An 18,502-nucleotide genomic window follows, 5' to 3' on the forward strand; every position below is an offset into this window, starting at 1 on the left:
GACATACCTCATAGGCCCAGTTGGTTTTGATGACAGTGTACAAAACCACAAATCTATCTATTAATTATATATAATTATTAATATCACTGTGGTCCTGGACCATGTTGCTGGTTGATCATCAACATACTGATGCAAAATCCCAGGCAAACAAGCACAAGTGATGAAGGCAGAAATGATGAATAATAAACACTTGAGCAGACATGAAATGCAGACAATCAATATATCATTATGAGATACTATGATGAATAAACTACATCAGTCTGTTGTTCACTTCAGCTGTGACTCAAATAAAACAGTTATTAAAGACAATTTCCAATAAAACCAAAATATTATTTTTTTGCCAAGTAGATTACTCATATACAATGAATTTGCTTGCATTTGAGAAACATATAATTAACATATTAAGGAAATAAAAAAGGCAAAGTATAGTCAAAGTTAACAACATAGATTAAAAAATATATATATATATATATATATTTTTTTTTTAAAGATACTATGTACAATATATAAAGTAGTAGCCTCAACTACATGACAGACTGAACAAATGAGAATATTAAATGCTTTCATCTACAGTGTTGCAGTAATTGAAGTCAGTATTTAGGGGCAGTAATTCTTTAAGAAACACATAAAGACACTATTTGTTGTGTTATGAATATTTCATATAAGAAGGCATACAATAGCTGAATGTAATAAGAAGAACAATAAGCTCAATCGGCAGTCTTTCATTATATCATGCATGACAACATCCTTAATACATCGATTATTAAGGGAGGAAGTAGTACTTATTTTTTTTAAAAGGACGACAAGATAGATAGATAGTTATTTTATGAATCCCGCAAGGGGAAATTGTTTTGCCAGCAGCATTTATACATACAAGTAAAGCAATATTAAATATAGAAATGCACAATATATAAAAGAATAGAATATAATCATATTAAATTACAAACAAATCAATAGTGCAAAGATGTAACCAATCAAACAAAACGGTGTTATGGTTGAGTGATTGTTTATGAATACTGAAGGAGAATTAACCCGGAAGCTGGCAGTAATCATGCAACATTGCCGTTCACCTGAAAGCCCTTTGTAGTAATGTACCACCCAACACACTAGGGGGCGGTAATGCGCCTCAAAGTGAATCGTTAACCCCTTTTTTACAAAATAAGAGGAAGTCGAAGAAACCTCTCGTTCCGCCCGCTTGGATGTACTATGCATAGCACCGAGTGGGGAGGGGGGGGAAATTGAGAAATACATAATTGTATAAAATTATCACACTTTAAAGACTGTCAACGCTTTTAACCAGTTTGCACAATGAACGGGATGCCAGGGACCGCTGTCGTCCAGGTCACCAATCTGTCCTCGTCCGTGAGCAGCGAGCAGATGCGCACTCTGTTCGGTTTCCTCGGAGACATCGAGGAGCTGCGGCTCTACCCGCCCGAGTAAGAGCACCCTGCCCCGGCCGAGGCCAACTAGGCAACACCGCGGACCTGCGGCCCTACGTAAACATTCAAATTAAATTCCCTCACTAACCGTTTGTTTGATTTCCCTCTGCTTGTCTTTTTCTCTAACAGCAATGGCCCCGTGTCTTTCTCCTCCAAAGTGTGCTATATAAAGTATCGAGACCCCTCCAGTGTTGGTGTGGCGCAACATCTCACAAATACTGTTTTTGTTGACAGAGCTCTGATCGTGGTGCCATGTGCGGAAGGTGAGTGCAACCGGTTTCATTTTTTTTTTAAATAATGAAAATGTCATGAGTTGTCTCTGTGGAATTGCTTTACGGTCTCCTCCCCCCTTGAATCCAACCGTTTGGTGTTTTGGTTGAATTCTGGATTATTTTTCCCTTTTTTATTATTCACTCGGAGTTGTGCCATTCGGATTTTATCCACCTTTTGTCCCAAGTAAACCAGGTGGCTGGTTTGTATCCCCGCAATAAAACTCTAGCTACATAATCTGTGAAAGGTTTCTGTCTGCTGTCACAAGGTGGTTTCTACAAATATCACTAGAGCTATGTTGAATGTTTTTTTTTTTTTTCTAAAGCTGCAAGACGATATTTACCTCACTGTAAACACTGGAGTGTATTCACCATGAGAAGCGAATTAATGTTACTTGTTTCATGGAAATGACCAAATAAGTCCATGCCATCACAGCTAACTGTATCCCCTTCTCTCTCTCTCTCTCTCATCTTTATTTATTTTTGGTGCTCCTTTTCTTTAAATTTCCTCCCCCTTTGGTGCCACTGTTGTTCGTTTTTTTGTGTACAGTGAAAATAATGATATCGCCTCTAACTTGATGCTTTTATGTCCACGTGACTTAGTGCTGGATGGAAACTGAGTTTATTAATTTGGTTTTGTATGTTTTTTCTGTGTGATTATGTGTGCATATCAGATGACTAGACTGGCCCAGCTGTTACACTACACTAGCCTGAGTCAGGCATTGTTTTCCAAGCCACTATCCCCGATCGGGCCAACGCAGCCTTCAAGGGGGAATGTGACCAGGAGAATAGCCTGCTGAACCTTCCAAGATGGACACCTTGTCTCTTTTTATTTATTTTGTTTTTTCTTTTGGTTTGTTTCCTTTCATACTTTCCCATGTTGTCCACTCTCTACTGTCTCTATCTAGAAACTACAGTATTGCTTATCTCTAGCTTTGTGTTTTATATTTGTTATTTTGGTTTGTTTTGATTATTGTCCAACCCCCCACCCCCCTCTCTCTTCCTGCTACAGCTGCGGCTTGTGTGTGATTGAGTTCTGTCCAGGTTGCTACGGCATACCGGTGGGATGTGTATCACACATGGGATGCTAGGAGGATCACTAACACTTTACTCTCTTATCACCTACTCCTGTTGACGTAGCGAGGGTTTAGACATTATAAAAGTGAGACCTGTGTAGAATTTTCAAAATTCTATTTGCATTTTTCATCTGTGCTGTAAATCTGTAGTAAAAGGTTTTTGTTTTTTTTCCCGTCATATTACTACATCACAGAGCTCTGGTGTGGATGTTTAATAATAACACAGCAACTCTCCATTCAACATCATTTTCTCTTTTCTTAACTTGGAAATTCGTTAATATACAGGAACTTTTTGAAATGGTAATTCATGCTCAGTGCCTCCAGCTATAATTAACTGAATTTGTAGTTGTTTTATTTTTTATTGGTCTTAAAACGTAGCGCTCTTCTGCAGCTATAAAAGCAGAGTGGAATGAGCAAAATTCCTAATTGGTTGTTTTTATGGCTAAGACATGGCTAACATTTCCCACAGTTCTTACAATTGTTGTTCTTTTCTGTATCTGATGTCCTGTGTGCTATTAGTGATGCAGCCATTGGGGTTGTCTTGTGTTGCACACCTTTCCAACACTGCGAAACGATCGCCCCACGGGAAAGCGCCCATGCTTGATATCCTATGGTTCATGACCAATATGTTTCCAGTACAGGTGACCCATGCATCTAAAAGTGTTGACTCATTCTCTGCATTGTGTTTTTCTTTTCTTTTTTTTGATCTATGAAAAGAGACCAAGGCCGAAATGAGTGTTCTTTTTTTTTCTTCTAGTTTCTGAGAAAAGTTAAGCTTGTTATTGAAAATAGTAATTCAGATTTGACTGAGGAGAATAATTTAACTAAAGCAGAGTAAGGATGCTCGGTCTCCAGTAGTAGACACTAGAACACTTGTAGGTTGTATGGGGAAGTGTATGCTCTCTTTCTCTCTAGAATACAGTGGGCTTATTGTGCAGACATAGAGGAGACAGAGTGAAGCGTCCCTCTATTGCCTTCACTAATATCTGCTTCTGTCCTGCAGGGAGAATCCCAGAAGAGGCCAAGGCCTTATCACTTTTGGCACCTGCAGCCCCAGTACCCAGTCTGATTCCTGGAGGCGGACTGCTACCAATTCCCACTCCGGCTCCGCTTCAGAACGTGAGTCGCCGTCTTGTTGTCCGTTTCCGTTTGTCCGTCACGTAAAAGCCGAGCTCGCGCCACTCGGCTTTCAAAGTCGTCAAATCGCTGCACGGTTCACGCTGCACAACTCTCTGTCTTCCTTCTAGTCATGCTCGCAGATGTTGTCAATGGCACACGTGTTCATAAACAGTTTCCACATGTCTTTTACTATTTAGAGGGTACACCCCACGTCTCTTATTTGTCGTGTCCTCGTTCGAACCGGAGGTTGTTCTGCTCCGCCATCTTGACGTCCGTCCCAACGCTCTTTCACCGCTCCTGCTCCGTGGAGGGATCTCTGAGGAGTCATGAGGAGGATGCGCGAGAGCAGCCTCCACGGAAGTCTTTAAACGGCCGACACGCCCCCCTGATTGTTTATCAGTTATTTGGATCAAAGCTGCAGCCGATTAGGCTGATCTGATATTTCTCAACGTCGCTGAAGTTTCATGCCAAAGTGAATCTCCTCTGGCAGTGATGATAACTTTGTATCTTTGTATTATTACAAGTACAGTTCACATGTGTGCAGACAGTGCATGGTTTCCTTGCGTCTCTCCATGCACAACGATGCAATGGAAAGTGAGGGAAGCGTGAATGCAATGAAGACACTTGGGCTGCATCCATAGCCTGTTTCCTTTAGGTGCAACCACAACTTTGGTCCATGTTACAAATGCAACACATACATTAAAGTTCCTATTGTTGCAGGAGACCCTTTCCTCAGGTTTTCCCCCTCAACCTACCTTGCGCTCTCCTTCAGACTCCATGACGGGTCCATGTATTTAGTCAGCTGGACATCTGGGATGTGTCTGCAATGCATCGGCGATCTTTCGATTTTGTCAGGGCGAGCGGAAAAACCGGGGCTAAAGTCGCACTTTGTGGACTAGGCCCAAATTAAAACCTGTCTTTGTGTGTTTTACTCCCGCAGCTGAACCTTCCCGTCGTGAATCGGGTGCCAGCTGCCCTGGAACCCGCATCATCATCATCGTCGTCATCAGCGAGCGCCCAGCAACCCCTCATGGGAAATGTGGATCCCTCAAAAGTGGATGAGATCAGGAGGACCGTCTATGTTGGCAACTTGAACTCACAGGTAACGTAATGTCACAGTGAACCTAGTGAGTATTTGTCTTTGAATAGTTTTCAGACAACTATGGACCGCTGTTGCAGGAGAAGTGAGATATATCGCCTGCACAATAGTTGTTCGTAGGATGAAATCACTGTCAGTTTGTAGGATTTGGTGTCGATAAGAAAAATACATGATATCACCATAATTATACCTTTAAGTATAATGCCATCATTACCCTCATTCATATTGCAATGAAAGATGCACATTTCTGTCTTCTCGCTCTAGACATCCTTAAGTATTCATGACAGATCTGGACTAATTACAGTTTCATCTAATAATACCAAATAATATTCATAAGCTGTCTGTAACCACTAGAATATATAAATATAGCCTTCAGGTGCAGTTTTTGTTGTTGGACCATGCAGCGCTGACGATGATGTAGGATAACGGATCAATAGAATAAATCCTCGTAAAAAGTTCACTCTCAACCAGATCGATTCAAGCTGAAGGGAATTAAGATAAATTACAAGATGAACCAGCTGCTACCGATTGAGAATCCCTCAAAAAAATCAAAGTTTCACATTCTGTAGCTGCAAACTTGTAATTTAATCTAGTTTGCCCCTCCCCCTTTCAGACCACCACTGCAGACCAGCTGCTGGAGTTCTTCAAGCAGGTGGGAGAGGTCAAGTTTGTGCGAATGGCCGGCGATGAGACTCAGCCGACACGCTTCGCCTTCGTGGAGTTTGTGGAGCAGGAGTCCGTCGGCAGAGCCCTGACATTCAATGGAGTCATGTTCGGGGACCGACCCCTGAAGTATGTCTTTTGTTCAGCAATAACAGACGATATGACTCAAGAAATGTGTCATTTATTTACTCTGAATATCGTTCTCAAAGAAAAACAAAAGAACAAACTGTCCTTTTTAGTAGTTTGGGTCAGCTGATTTTAGTTTTGCATCTTTCAGGGTTAATCATTCCAATAACGCCATAGTAAAACCTCCCGAGATGACGCCACAGGCCGCCGCTAAGGAGCTAGAGACTGTGATGAAGAGGGTGAGGGAGGCCCAGTGTACCATTGCGGCCGCCATCGATCCAGGTACGACATGTTGACTTGTTGCACGCGTCACGGTTTTAATAACGGGTTCAAGAAGTTGTTCTGATGCTGAGACCGCTGCTCTGCCTCTAGCTGACCTAAAGAAGTCCTCCCCCAGTCGGTCGCGGAAGTCGCACCGGTCCCGCTCGCAGTCGCGCTCCCGCTCAAGAACGCAGAGGAAAAGGTCCCAATCGAAACAAAGGTGCCCAACTAACACTCGGAGCTTTGAGATTTCACTTGCATGATGCCGTGATGAAATGATTGGTTGTGTCCAGTCGGTGAGTTTTCCTTTTTATTTTATTTTTCTTCTCCCTCTTCCCGTTGGAGCAGACCGGCGCCGAAGGTGGGTCCGAAGACTGCCACCCACAATTCCCGCAGCACCCACAAGCGGCGCTCTCGCTCCCGAGACAAGAGGCAAAGTCGGAGTCGCTCCAGGTACGTCGGGAACAACGCGAGGCCTCGATCTCTAAATGATCCGTTTCTACTTTGAAGCCGAACGCTGCTCGGTGTGCTGGATTCTCGCTGAACGTCCTCAGCTTCTGTAGTTTAATTTAAAATATATTAATGTCTTCTCAAGAGCTGCTGGAGTGCCACCCTGTTATCCCTTCTCTTGGCAGTAGAGGTCACCAGGTTCCTAATAAGTCTAGTGACTTCCTGGATTTGGCTGCTGTTCTGTTGCATTTGCCACAATGGGTGGAAAATGTATCTTTAAAAAAAACCTTTTGATACAAGAAGATGTGCATCTCTAGATTTCTTTTACCTGATGTTTGTGTGCCCGTAATGCACACATGCAGCTTTTTCCGTGAATAGATTATAATGTCTGAAAAAAATTAATTAATCCAGTTGTAGCACATTGGGGTGAGTGGTCGTCCTGTAACCGCAAGGTAGCCGGTTCGATCCCCGCTCTCCCCATAGTTGCATGTGGAAGTGTCCTTGAGCAAGACGCTGAACCCCCCAGTTGCTCCCCGGGTGCTTCACTGCTCCTTAATAACTAAGGATGAGTCAAATAGAGAAGACTTTCCCCACGGTGATCAATAAAGGATATATTCATTTAAATGTATTTATTTATTAATTGTCAGGGGCCACAAGAGGAGGAGTAAGGAACGGTCCAGGAGCCCTCGGAGGAAAGCCAGATCGCCCTCACCAAAAAGGTAAATCCACCACCCCAATCCTGGTAAAACCGTTGATGTTCTCAATGTGCTTAAATGTCTGCGCTATGTTTCTCGACGTGGATCCACAAACGTGTTTTCCGCAAGATTGTGATCGGTGTCTAATTTGTCATTTCTGTTTGCGTCGGCTCCTCTCAGAGGCAGGAAAGACAAGAGGAGGGAGCGCAGCAGGGACAGAAAGAACCGCTCCACATCCAGGAAGAGGAGCCGCAAGGACGAGGACAGGATAAAGGGCAAGGCCAAGCCAAAGAAGGTAATGAAGTGAACACGCTGGAACACCTCTGAAATAACACTCCCCCGTTTGGGTTCCTCGCTGGTACCGATTCCTCCTGGCCAAGAAGGTACATAAAGTCCTGATAGATTAATGAGCCCAGCTTTGTCTCACGGAAAGATTTCTCAGGCGTGAGGGACACATTTAGGCGTCTGTCCCACCGCATCTTCAAAACTTGAGTATTGCGGGGATAACGTGAGACTCGAATCCCGTTAGCAATCCTAGATTTCTCATAATCCTAGGTGAGAAGAAACATCAGTCACAATGTTGACTATTAATTATATAGAAACATAAACATCTAAAGATAAGAAACGGCAGTTTAACATACAGATGTTTCTGTTAATCTTCAGTTCCAGTTAGAATTTAAGTTATTTATGTTTTTGGATTGTATCTTAACTTCCTCGGAGTGTGGCTTGTGTCGTTGGTTTAGTCATTCTGGGGTGTTATGTCCACCAAAGTGTTGTCTTTTTAAAAAAATGTATCCTGAGGCTAATGTAAGTTTTTTTTTTTTTAAATTCTGTTCAATGGCAGTGCTGCGTGTTTAAACTATGCTGACGAGATGCTAAGGGTCTTCTCCCCATTGCGTGCTTCAGCCTTCTCTTCATCCAGATCAAGTCGCCCTATTCTATCTCAGGCCTCCAGTTTTATATCCGCAGATATTCCGTATCTTAGCAACCAGATGCAAACGCTGCGGCTTGGCGAGTGCAAGTCGTCTATTTATTATTATTATTACTATCTCTCCGTCTGGGTCCCGGTTCCACTACTAATGATTGTTACTTTGTTTGAATTTCAGGTGGAAAGGGACTATGACCGCGAGGAAAAGGAAGACGATGAAAGCGAAGACGCACTCAGCGAGGACATGGCGTCATCGGCGCGCACCCATCATAACGGCAGCTGCAAGACTCGCAACGCTGAGCGTGCACCCATGGGCGCAGGCGGCTCCAAGTGATTTATCACGACACCGTACAAACTCACGGCGTGCGCAGAAACACCGGGGCGATAACCACTCACATCATCAGCGTGTTTTTCCTCATCGTCGTCATCTCAGGATATGACAGAACAACACTAAATGGTGGAGTCAACTCCTCAACAAGAACTGGACTTTTACAAGCTTCCCCAGGCACGCATATTGGATTGCATTATATTATACGGTTATCCTCCTCGTCCTCTGTGTGTCACTTACTTGAAGAACCCGACACCTCCTTATTCTTTCTGTACAGATACCGTAGACAAAAGAAAGACCGGCCTCGGAGGAGAGATCCCACAGGGAGAGCAGAGTTTATAGTCGTTTCTCCAACAATTTGAAGCCAGATTTTAGTTGTAGCTTTGTCACATGGATATTACCTGATACCTCCAGTAGTTTTCCTTCAGTAGTCCAACAAGCATTTTAGTTCTTCTAAATATATATATATATATATATATATATATATATATATATATATATATACATACACCTTTTTCTTTAACAACAACTTCTTTTTTTTTTTTTTTTTAAACAACTCTTTTTTTTTTTTTCTTTCTTATTGCAAAAAGCTGTATGCAGCTACAGTCTACACAATACAAATGTATCTTACGGTAGAGCGATTTTTTAAAAAGTGTGGTAAAGAAGGGTTCCCAAATGAGTCAGTAATGCATAAAAAGGTGGTTGAGCTGTTTTTATGCAGAAAAGTGAGGAAATATGGGCACATAAAGGCAACAACAACAACACCAACAACAACAAGACTTGGACTGGCAGCTAATCTGGATTGAAACATATATTTCAAGCTTGATTTACTACTTTAGGCATCTTTAATACAACATATCAAAGAAACCCTTATTCTGTTGTACTTTTCATAAATCCACTGTTGTCAGTTTGCATCGGTTGCATATTATACAAAGCATTTAATTGAAAAAAAAAAAAAAATTAAAAGTATAAAGCGTGCCAATCAAAACGAGGATCTCACCAACTAAAAGAAGTGTAACGCATCTCATTATCGACGCCTCGTGGCTGCGACAAACAAAACGGTACATTACATATTTAATGTATCTTCTGGGTGTAAAAACATAACTCTCAGCGTGCGGGTGCATTTTAAATCGGGATGCAGTAGTTGCTCATTTGCCCCTTTCTTTTTTTTTGTGTGTGTGCTGTCAGAGGGAGACTTGAACAATGTGAGGAGCGCTCGGTTCTCCGTTCTGCACCATTTACTCCCGTCGTCTGGGAACTGGAACGTCCTGCAGAAATGTCCGCTGTTGACAATGAGACTTGGACGTGCTGTAATTATGAGAATGGAGAACGTTATTCTACCGTTTCTGTGAACCCGTTGCTCATACGTTGTTGTTAAAAAAAAAATCTTTAAAAAAATAAAAAAGTTGCGTAGTAACCCATTCGGTCAACAACAATACGTTGTTTATATTTTGGTTTTATGGGTGTACATTTACTTGCATTTTTATATTTCCGATTAGTCACAAAGGATGTATCCTTTTCCTGTTATTGTTGTAATGCTGTGAGATAAAATACTTACTGTTTTTATAGATGCAAAACAAGCCTGAACTGTAAAAGAAGAGAAATGCTGGTGTACAAAATGTCTGTCTGCTCATTTTCCGCAAAGTGAGAACCAAGCGTGTCGGGTGTCACAAGTCAACTAACTGCTTGCGAGCACAGAAGGGTCAAAAGTGCCTAGACTCAGATTGTACAGAATATTCTAATAAGATATGGAGACTTATTGACTTATTAAATAGCTGAAACTAATGAGATGTTATATTTAAGTATTGTCGGCCGTCTTTAGTAATTAATAGAGTAGCTTGAACTTTCATGGGACTTTTGTGGATTTGTCTTTTCTTTGTTTTAACATTTGTTTTCTTTGTCATTTTCTGGTGTTGCAGGTTCGGTCGTCAGTATTGTGATCGTGTCAAAAGATGTATCCGCAAAGATATTAAGATTAGTGTTTCTTTTCGTCAAGTTTCTTGGAAAGCTAGTTAACTTAAATTCCACCTTTTTTTTTTTTTTGGCTTTTACGAACCTAATTCCCTTTCTTTTCCTGCTTTTTTTTAAAAATGTTATTTTAATGTACTCAAAGCTGCATTTCGAAGGGGTGACGTTGTGGTCAAGTTAAAAAAAAAATGTTTAAAAAAAAAACAACTTCTCGACACCACCAATTTAGTTTTTTATATCCATGTATCCACGACGTACAGTAGAAACGATTTGATGGTTTCCTCCGGGAGAAAGTCTGCTTTGGACTTGATGTAAAGGTTTTTTGAAGAACTTGGATGTGTGAAAGTGGTCCTCCTTTGTTTGAAACCATAGCGATACATCTGCTCTGTTTCTGAAAAAACACTCAATAAAGAGACTTTTCATTCACTTGTGTTGTCGTGTCAATACCAAGTACGATCGCCACCTTTTTTTGGGGGGGGGGGGTTTCCTCTTGGGTTTAAATGCTGTAACTTGACCAAGAGGGGATTTACCGTGGACTTCAGTGAGCCGTAAGTAGGTCGGTTGGTGGATTGTACACCTGTTCATGGTCCTCAGAGGATGAATCCTACTTTGGTGATCCTCTGGTATTGTGCACGCCTTCATAGAAGGGACCCGTCTCGAATGGTCCCATTTGCCAGGTCGCCAAGTTGTTCTTAGTTCTTCAGCTGTGTGTTTTTAAAGTCGTAATGTGGAAGAAGAGGCGTTTCAGTGCTCCGTGTTACTGATTCTGTCCCAAACGTGTTGCTGCACCGGTGCATTCCCTAAAACCACTCAAATATTGCATTGGCCCCTCTCCGTGGACAGCCCCTAATGGTTACAATCTAAACACGTATGGACGCTGGTCCTTGTGGCCCTCCGTGGTCTGCAGTCCCGTTCCGAAACAGTTTTCACAAAATTGTGGACATCTTGCTGTCCAATATCGGACTGGTGCCGTATTGCCCGACGTAGTCCAATCCTGATTTCACCACAGTCGAGTCTGGCTCCTCTGGTTTGCTTTCCGTGGTTTGAGCGACGGATGTATTCGCCTGCTGAAACATATCCAATGTTGTGTAGCCGCCTGAAAACGCCAAAGGGCAACTCTGGTTGTCCGTCCGTTGGATGTCCGAGAATGTTTCCTCGGTGCTGTAGGGTGGGATATCTCCAGTCGCATCCTCTGGGTCTCGTTGGATCCTGTTCCGAGTCGTTTCTGGCGAGTCCTCCTCTGACGCGCCGAGAAGCGGTAACGTGGATGGCGAAGCGCTGGAAGGCGTCGCGTCTTCTTTCTCGACGACCTGAAGGCTGCTTGTGTCCCATTCTTCCACCCTCGGAGTGTTGAGGGACTCCATTAGCTCCTGAGCGAATAAAACAAATTCATTTCATTTCTTCACCGTCGTGCTGCTAGAACTTGAGGTTTGGTTCATCACAGCTAGACGCCTACCAGTTCACAGGGCTCTTCTATGTTCTGCATCGCATTGCTCTTTCCTGGGTTCGGTATGCTCGGCCACAGCATCACTTTGGCTCTAAGTGAAGTAGTGTCGTGTAGATATGTGGTAGTTAGACATTTATCCATTTGAAAAAAGAATATGTGGTCGCTTGTTCAACATGCATGTAAGAACGTGGCTGTACCTTTTTATTATAGGATGTGCAAATATCAGCACCGTGGCCACAGCTGCAGAGATTATGATAAAGCCAGTGAGATTAGAAAACCCTGTGAAGAATACACAATAAGTGAGGTTGTTTCTTCGCAAATTTAAGCCTCAGAAATTAAATTGGATGCATTTTTTTTGATGGATATAACCTTGATCATTAGTTTTAAATAGGCTTGCTATGCTTCGAACTCCGGCTCCCGCCCGGTTGAAGCCTGACATCTGGAACTCGTACACTGTGCCGCCTTTGAGGTGCCCCAGCTCATAGCGGTTTCTCATTGGATCCACTGTGATGTCTGCAGTCAAAGGGTGAGAGTTTGCAGCGTATTGGGTTAGGGTTAGGGTTAACATCCTTGTTCTGCCGTGTGTGCAGAGTGATGCTGTATCTCTTGTAAGGCTCCAAAGGCTCTGGGTATTTGAAATAACCGGAAAATAAATATATGTCATCAGGTCCCAAAATCTTCCATGAATTATATTTGCATACGACTATTATCGCCAGCTGAATCACGCTATGAGGAACACATATTTGAAGTCAGACTGAATTTACAGGTCTTCGACCTTGTTCCTAAAATAAATATTGGGTGTAATTGTTACTCCCCAGAGGATGAATCCTCATGACTGTTGGTCCTCCCATAACTTTCTTAGTAGTTTTTATATTTTAATGAATGAGGAAAAATACTTTTCCTCTGGCGCCACCGTCAGGTGGACGCTGGTTTGGAGCGAAATGTCTTCATAACTATTGGATTGATTTAAATATTTTTTTGTAAACACATTCACTTCAGGATGAAGTCACTCTTGGTCATCCCCAAACTCAAGCTCAAAGCATCACTGTGCAACAGTAATTCGAGTAATGCACATAGAGGCTGTGTGTAACTGTGTGTCAGGCGCATCACGCTTACTTCTCTCGGTACTTGACCTTCCGTGGTGGTACTCGTTGTAGTAGATGGTGTAACCCAGGAGGAAACCTCTGATGTCTTCCTCCGGGATGGACGACCACTGCAGCACCACTGAATGCAGAGTCACATTGGAGCTGCTGATGTTTGTGGGAGCGCTGACGGGAGCTTTGAGAGCACAAAGAAGTTCTGGATACGGTAATAGATATATAACCGACTAGATATTTATCCTTGTTTTTAGCCATGCTTTGGTCCGGACCGAATTATCTGTTTAATGGGTTGCTATACAATTATTTACAGATGTGCATTGTCCCCAGAGGATGAATCCCATTGACTTGATCTACTGACTGTTCCTCTAGAGCCACCAGGAGGTCAATAAAGGTCAGAGTGAAATATCCCAACATCTACAAAATAGATTGTTACAAACAATTTGAGTTGAGTTTTTGGATGAATGATTTTAGTGATCCTTTGGCATGTAATGTATCCACAACTGTTGGAGGGATTGCCATTATTTTTTTGTACAGATATTTATGATCCTCCAAGGATGAATCCTAACAAATGTGGCGCTCTCCGGACTGTTCTTCTAGACTAGATCAGTAGGTCCACATCTTCACAGTGAAATATCACGACATCTGGAAAATATACTGTTACAAAAATGTTGTCGAGAAATATATGTTCCCAAGAGGATGACTCCTAAAGTTTTCGGTGAACTGTTGGATGCCTTTTAATTTGATGCAGACATTTGTTCCTCACCAGGTCAAAAGTTCACAGTGTTTCTTCTTTATTCCTAATCACATTAAACAAAAATGTGGAAAATGGAAAAGCTTGATTATAGCGACTGTGACTCACATCCTTCAGTGGAATAGAACTGTGTTCTCCCGTAGGTGCTCTCGCTGTTGTTCACGTGCTTCATGTTGCAGGTGTCCTTGTTCTGCCGTGTGTGCAGAGTGATGCTGTATCTCTTGTAAGGCTCCAAAGGCTCTGGGTATTTGAAATAACCGGAAAATAAATATATGTCATCAGGTCCCAAAATCTTCCATGAATTATATTTGCATACGACTATTATCGCCAGCTGAATCACGCTATGAGGAACACATATTTATACAGAACATATCTTCAAAATGTTCACTGTTTTTCATTTGTTTACCCTCAAATATCAAATATAATATAATCTTTTCCGAACTTTTAACCAAAGTGCTTTTGTTGGCTCAAACTAGCCACAGGCTCGACTCAGGATGCAAATCCTGGTCCTCTGCTTTGTTTAAAAAAATGTAAAAAGCATCCTTCACTCTTCCTCGACAAGAGGGAACATATTCAAGGAACCATTTACATTTTCTTTAAGTTGGCAAAATAAATTAGTTGCATGTAAACGGAACTTTTGGGGGACACGGTTGACCAAAAATATGTGAACATCTACACACCTCGTAAAAGAGATAAAGTCCGATAGTTGTGTGTGTTCTGATAAAAGGACATGTGCGTCGCTTCCTGTCCCTTCTTCATCCACTCCACAGAATAGCAGACGTAGTGTCTGATGAGATTGTCTCTCCAGTAGACAGTAAAAGATGTGTTGCTGTGGACCGTCACGTTCATCTTCCCATCTCCCATACCTGTGAAGACAAGTTCATGATGAAATCCACTCCAAAAAGTGACTCCTGTACGTATTAAAAAAGGAAGAACAAGCGCTCACCGTGCACATCTTCTCGCCGTGGTATTGCCCGGCTCACAGCTGGGGAGGTGCTGACGTTGTTCACAGCCCTGATGTTGAGATGGTAAGCGGAATAGGAGAGGATCAGTCTGATCTCCGGCTGCGTGGTGCTGATCCGCTCACACGGAGCCTCTCCGGACGCTTTCCCAACGCTCACATCGTAGCCGTCGTGAGGCTCTTTGCCGGAAAACTAACAAACAGGGTCACGTCAGTACCGTACTAGCGTCAGCTGTGGCCTCGCACAAGATATATTCACTGTTACATTTCATGCGGAAGGAAAATGTGTGAGGTGAAAAATAATGACCTTCCAGGTTAAAGAAAGCAGCCGGAAGCCTTTCCTTCCCCGAATGTCAGTTTCTTCGAACTTGACAATGAGCGGCCGCGTGGTCAGTTCTGAAAGAGGACGCAGTATTTTCAACTTCTTTCTCCTGTTCTTGTCATCGTACGGTGGAGTAAATACATATTTTTTTGTTTTTGCAGCCAAGTAAACCAATAAAGTATAACAAAACAATCTGACCTGGTCTGACAGTGTAGGCTTCACTCACTGCACACTGTGGACACTTATCACTGGTGACGCACTGTATCCGTGCGGTGTAGCCCAGCGAGGAGTTCAGGTTGTCCAGTGTACATGTTGTTGCATTTTGGGATCGCACGGACTGTGAACAGCGAAGAAAGTATTTAATGCCGTTTGGAGTTATCCAAAACATCAATTCAACTCATAAATGTGTTGCGTGAAGTGCCTGAAATGGATATCTAGCCTGTTGTTAAAACCACAACCGTTATCTTAATCGGCGAATCTCAATAAGATAAGGTTTATCTCTTCATCAAAACATTGGTACATAAAAATCAATACATAACAACAGCATCAGAAACAGTCACAGGCCCCTCTTTGATGAAATGAAAGGGGAAGTCCACCGGTTTGACTCATAAAGGTTGCGTCACTGTCATGAAGAGCATGGTGTCTGAGGGCTTTATCAACTTGTTAAACATTTTACAAACTATGATATTTTTTTAAAAACTAAACCCAACTAAGTAGTTTTTCAGTAGCGGATATCTGATAATGTTATGTTATTATAATGTGTTTAAATGGACAAGAGCACCGCTAACGGCTAACGAACAGAGGCGCAAGGTACATTGTGATGCGTTCATGCTCGGTTCAGTAAAAATTAGTATTGGAGTAAATTATAACATTATTGTCATGTGTTTCAATGTAATATCGTAAAAACGTGATCAGAGATCTCTAATATTTGCCTCTTTTTTGTCTTTTTGTGCCAATCTGATTACGATCCCTGATCCGACCCCGGACTGCGAGCTTCATGATCCGTTTTTACCAATTAACAACATGATTTTTTATTTTTTTTATTTGATACTGACCTTGTTCCACGACATGCTGCCCAGTGCGTTATAGCTTACGAAGTAATATTTAATAAATTTGAGGTCCTCCTGTGGCCAGCTCACATTCACAACCAGTCTTCCGGAGTGGCGGCTGAAGGACACCTTATATGGCGGACCACATCGCACTGAAATATAATTTAACAAAACTATATTCAGTCAGAGATGTGGCATCGAAACGAGAGAAATCATGAGAAACTTGCTCATAAAAACAGAGTTTTATGGACTTACACAAGCTCTTTGGTGAACCATCGAAAACTGCTTTTGTGCAATTTGTTGACTGTTGGCTGTTTTCAAAAACCTCCGCGACCATGTTGTAATTTTCATATAATTTGATATTTTCAGAGAATTCAGTGATGTTGTCGTAAACATTGCAATATATTCCGCGTCTAGAGAGAGAGTTGGTTTGAAAGACGAGATGTTTGTTGTCAAAAATCATTTTCAAGTGTGTTTTTTTTTTTTTAATATGTGAGATATGATGTGTAACACTCTCACTTCAGCTGTTGTTGTATGATGAGTGTGTAGGTCTTTTCTGACGGGTGCTTTCCAGGTTTCCAAACACACTTTTTCATCCCACTTGGTTTATGTTTCCCAAAACAATCTAAATCATGAACTCCATCTGCAAAAACATTTAAAACATTTTAAAAAAAAAAGAATATTACAGCTGATGATTCAACTTGGGATGACTCAAATGTTTTTTTAGTTTTTTTTACCTGGGTGAATCCCACAGTGCTGATATTTGGAAGAAATGTTTGGTGACCTGCAGCTCACTGGAACATAATATGAATACGATGTGAAACTAGATCCGGAAATCGATTTGATGGCGTTTGTGTACATTTAAAAATAATTATATATATATATATATATATATTTTAGAGAAAAGGGAGGAAAAACATTTATTAGAGATCTTGTGATGAAATCACTGATATTCGAGCGGCAGTACGATGATTAATAAGTTGAAATGCTGTGATAAAAAGTAAAATACCTGAAGTTGAAGCTTGAACATGAGTGTAGTAAGAAACAAAAATCAAACCTTGAATGGAACAGAGGAAGGAAGAGTTATGGAAATTCTGCTTGGAATACTACAATATTAGTTTGACTGATATATAATGTATAATAGTAATAATAATAATAATAATACAATTGAGCAGGTTACAGACAGATCAAAGACAACTAAATAGGCCAAACAAAACCTAAAACAAATATGTAAATGATTCACTTTTTGTTCTATAAATAAATGGAAATAACCACCCGCCAGTAACAAAAAATATAAAATGCATGAGGAAAAATGTAAGGCCACTTACCAAAGATTAAAACGTGTAAATGGCTTGCATGGGCAGAACCTTTTGAGTGGAGAAAATCCAGATGAAATCCACCTCCGACCATTGTCTCCTGGCCCTGACGGACTGACCCCGAGACCAAGAGGACGGCTTTGAGGCCACCTCACGCCCGCATGCGGCTGCCACTCAGAGTCATGATGCACACACGAGCTGCTCACTCTGAGTGAACGAGAAGGGCATATTTTGGGAAGTTATACAGTTTAAGGGGCGGGGACACAGTTCAGAGGACTCGAAGAACCCACGACAGGTCCCCAGACGTTTCTTTGTACTTCTTCTTTCCACAAATAGAGCAGCGCATGAGGGGTTGTACCGATTCCAACAGCACTCTGAGTGACTATATGAATTTCTCTTTTCTCTCAGAGCGGTTAATGAAAACCAGTTCAATGTGACCCAAAGTATGAAGACAAATACTTCATGCTCATTTTGCTTTCAAAGAACCGAACGTCGTTTTCATTTGAAAATCACAAATTGAGCATTTCCTTTTGAACCAGAAACAATGTGTCAGAGAACAGACTTGCTCCTATATCGGTTTCTATATACGTGAATGCTTTGAGGGAGTTAGTTTAACTGTATGTAAATTATTCACTGCACTCATAATGACAGAAAATACTGAATTACATAGGAAGACTTTTTTTCAATTATTTTATGTTGATAGAGAAGAAAATACATTAAAAAAAGGCCCAACAACTAAAATGAATAAATAACAATATATATTTTGTACTTAGCACATTTTGTACAGTACTTTTGTACTCATTCTAAGTCATACAATTCAGTTGTTTAACAAAAACAGATAAAGCAGAAGAAATTAAGATTGCTTTGTAATAATGACCACATTTAGGTGATCCCCCTCCTTCCCCCTGTCAGCTAATAATATCACAGTTCTCCTCCCCCGAAGATGTGGTTTGGCTTCAATTGTGTGTTTGACTTTCACTTTGCAGAATTATATCCGTGCAAAGTTTGCCACTCGAAAGCTGTTTTGACATTCATCATAAATCAAAGTTCTCACCTCGAATTAAAGTTGAACTCGTGTGTGTACGTATACAAGCGTGACTTCTAGTTCGGAAGCCAATACGTAAACGCCGTTAGC

At 41.5% G+C, this 18,502-nt stretch overlaps 2 protein-coding genes across 7 annotated transcripts; one reads left to right on the top strand and one right to left on the bottom strand.

Annotated features, from left to right (window-relative positions):
- Window positions 1-1,177: 1,177 nt before the first annotated feature.
- On the top strand, window positions 1,178-8,918 carry srek1 (splicing regulatory glutamine/lysine-rich protein 1). 4 transcript variants are annotated; one of them, XM_034547081.1, is made up of 11 exons: window positions 1,178-1,436; window positions 1,569-1,702; window positions 3,788-3,903; window positions 4,844-5,005; window positions 5,616-5,794; window positions 5,943-6,073; window positions 6,164-6,272; window positions 6,401-6,505; window positions 7,150-7,221; window positions 7,378-7,492; window positions 8,304-8,918. In XM_034547081.1, the coding sequence occupies exons 1-11, from the start codon at window positions 1,309-1,311 to the stop codon at window positions 8,457-8,459; spliced, it is 1,407 nt and encodes a 468-aa protein (XP_034402972.1). In that variant the 5' UTR covers window positions 1,178-1,308; the 3' UTR covers window positions 8,460-8,918. The 4 variants fall into 4 exon arrangements, with proteins under 4 accessions (XP_034402972.1, XP_034402975.1, XP_034402974.1 ...); XM_034547084.1 differs by lacking the exon at window positions 1,178-1,436 and adding an exon at window positions 3,304-3,425 and having other exon boundaries at window positions 1,584-2,870; XM_034547083.1 differs by lacking the exon at window positions 1,178-1,436 and adding an exon at window positions 2,721-3,425 and having other exon boundaries at window positions 1,584-2,561.
- A 1,716-nt stretch (window positions 8,919-10,634) lies between these two features.
- On the bottom strand, window positions 10,635-17,566 carry LOC117740609 (protein sidekick-2). Of its 3 annotated transcripts, none has more exons than XM_034547106.1 (16): window positions 17,380-17,566; window positions 17,061-17,108; window positions 16,789-16,845; window positions 16,571-16,694; window positions 16,307-16,464; window positions 16,058-16,203; window positions 15,201-15,339; window positions 14,988-15,076; window positions 14,666-14,873; window positions 14,400-14,585; window positions 13,828-13,959; window positions 12,985-13,092; window positions 12,238-12,381; window positions 12,066-12,147; window positions 11,878-11,959; window positions 10,635-11,791 (listed from the first exon to the last, which is right to left on the bottom strand). In XM_034547106.1, exons 1-16 carry the CDS (start codon window positions 17,459-17,461, stop codon window positions 11,348-11,350), a joined length of 2,229 nt encoding a protein of 742 aa, XP_034402997.1. In that variant the 5' UTR covers window positions 17,462-17,566; the 3' UTR covers window positions 10,635-11,347. The 3 variants fall into 3 exon arrangements, with proteins under 3 accessions (XP_034402997.1, XP_034402996.1, XP_034402998.1); XM_034547105.1 differs by having other exon boundaries at window positions 12,985-13,146; XM_034547107.1 differs by lacking the exons at window positions 16,307-16,464; window positions 16,571-16,694; window positions 16,789-16,845; window positions 17,061-17,108 and having other exon boundaries at window positions 12,985-13,146.
- Window positions 17,567-18,502: the final 936 nt, after the last annotated feature.

The sequence above is a fragment of the Cyclopterus lumpus genome, chromosome 12 (assembly GCF_009769545.1).
Source record: "Cyclopterus lumpus isolate fCycLum1 chromosome 12, fCycLum1.pri, whole genome shotgun sequence".
Taxonomy (NCBI): domain Eukaryota; kingdom Metazoa; phylum Chordata; class Actinopteri; order Perciformes; family Cyclopteridae; genus Cyclopterus; species Cyclopterus lumpus.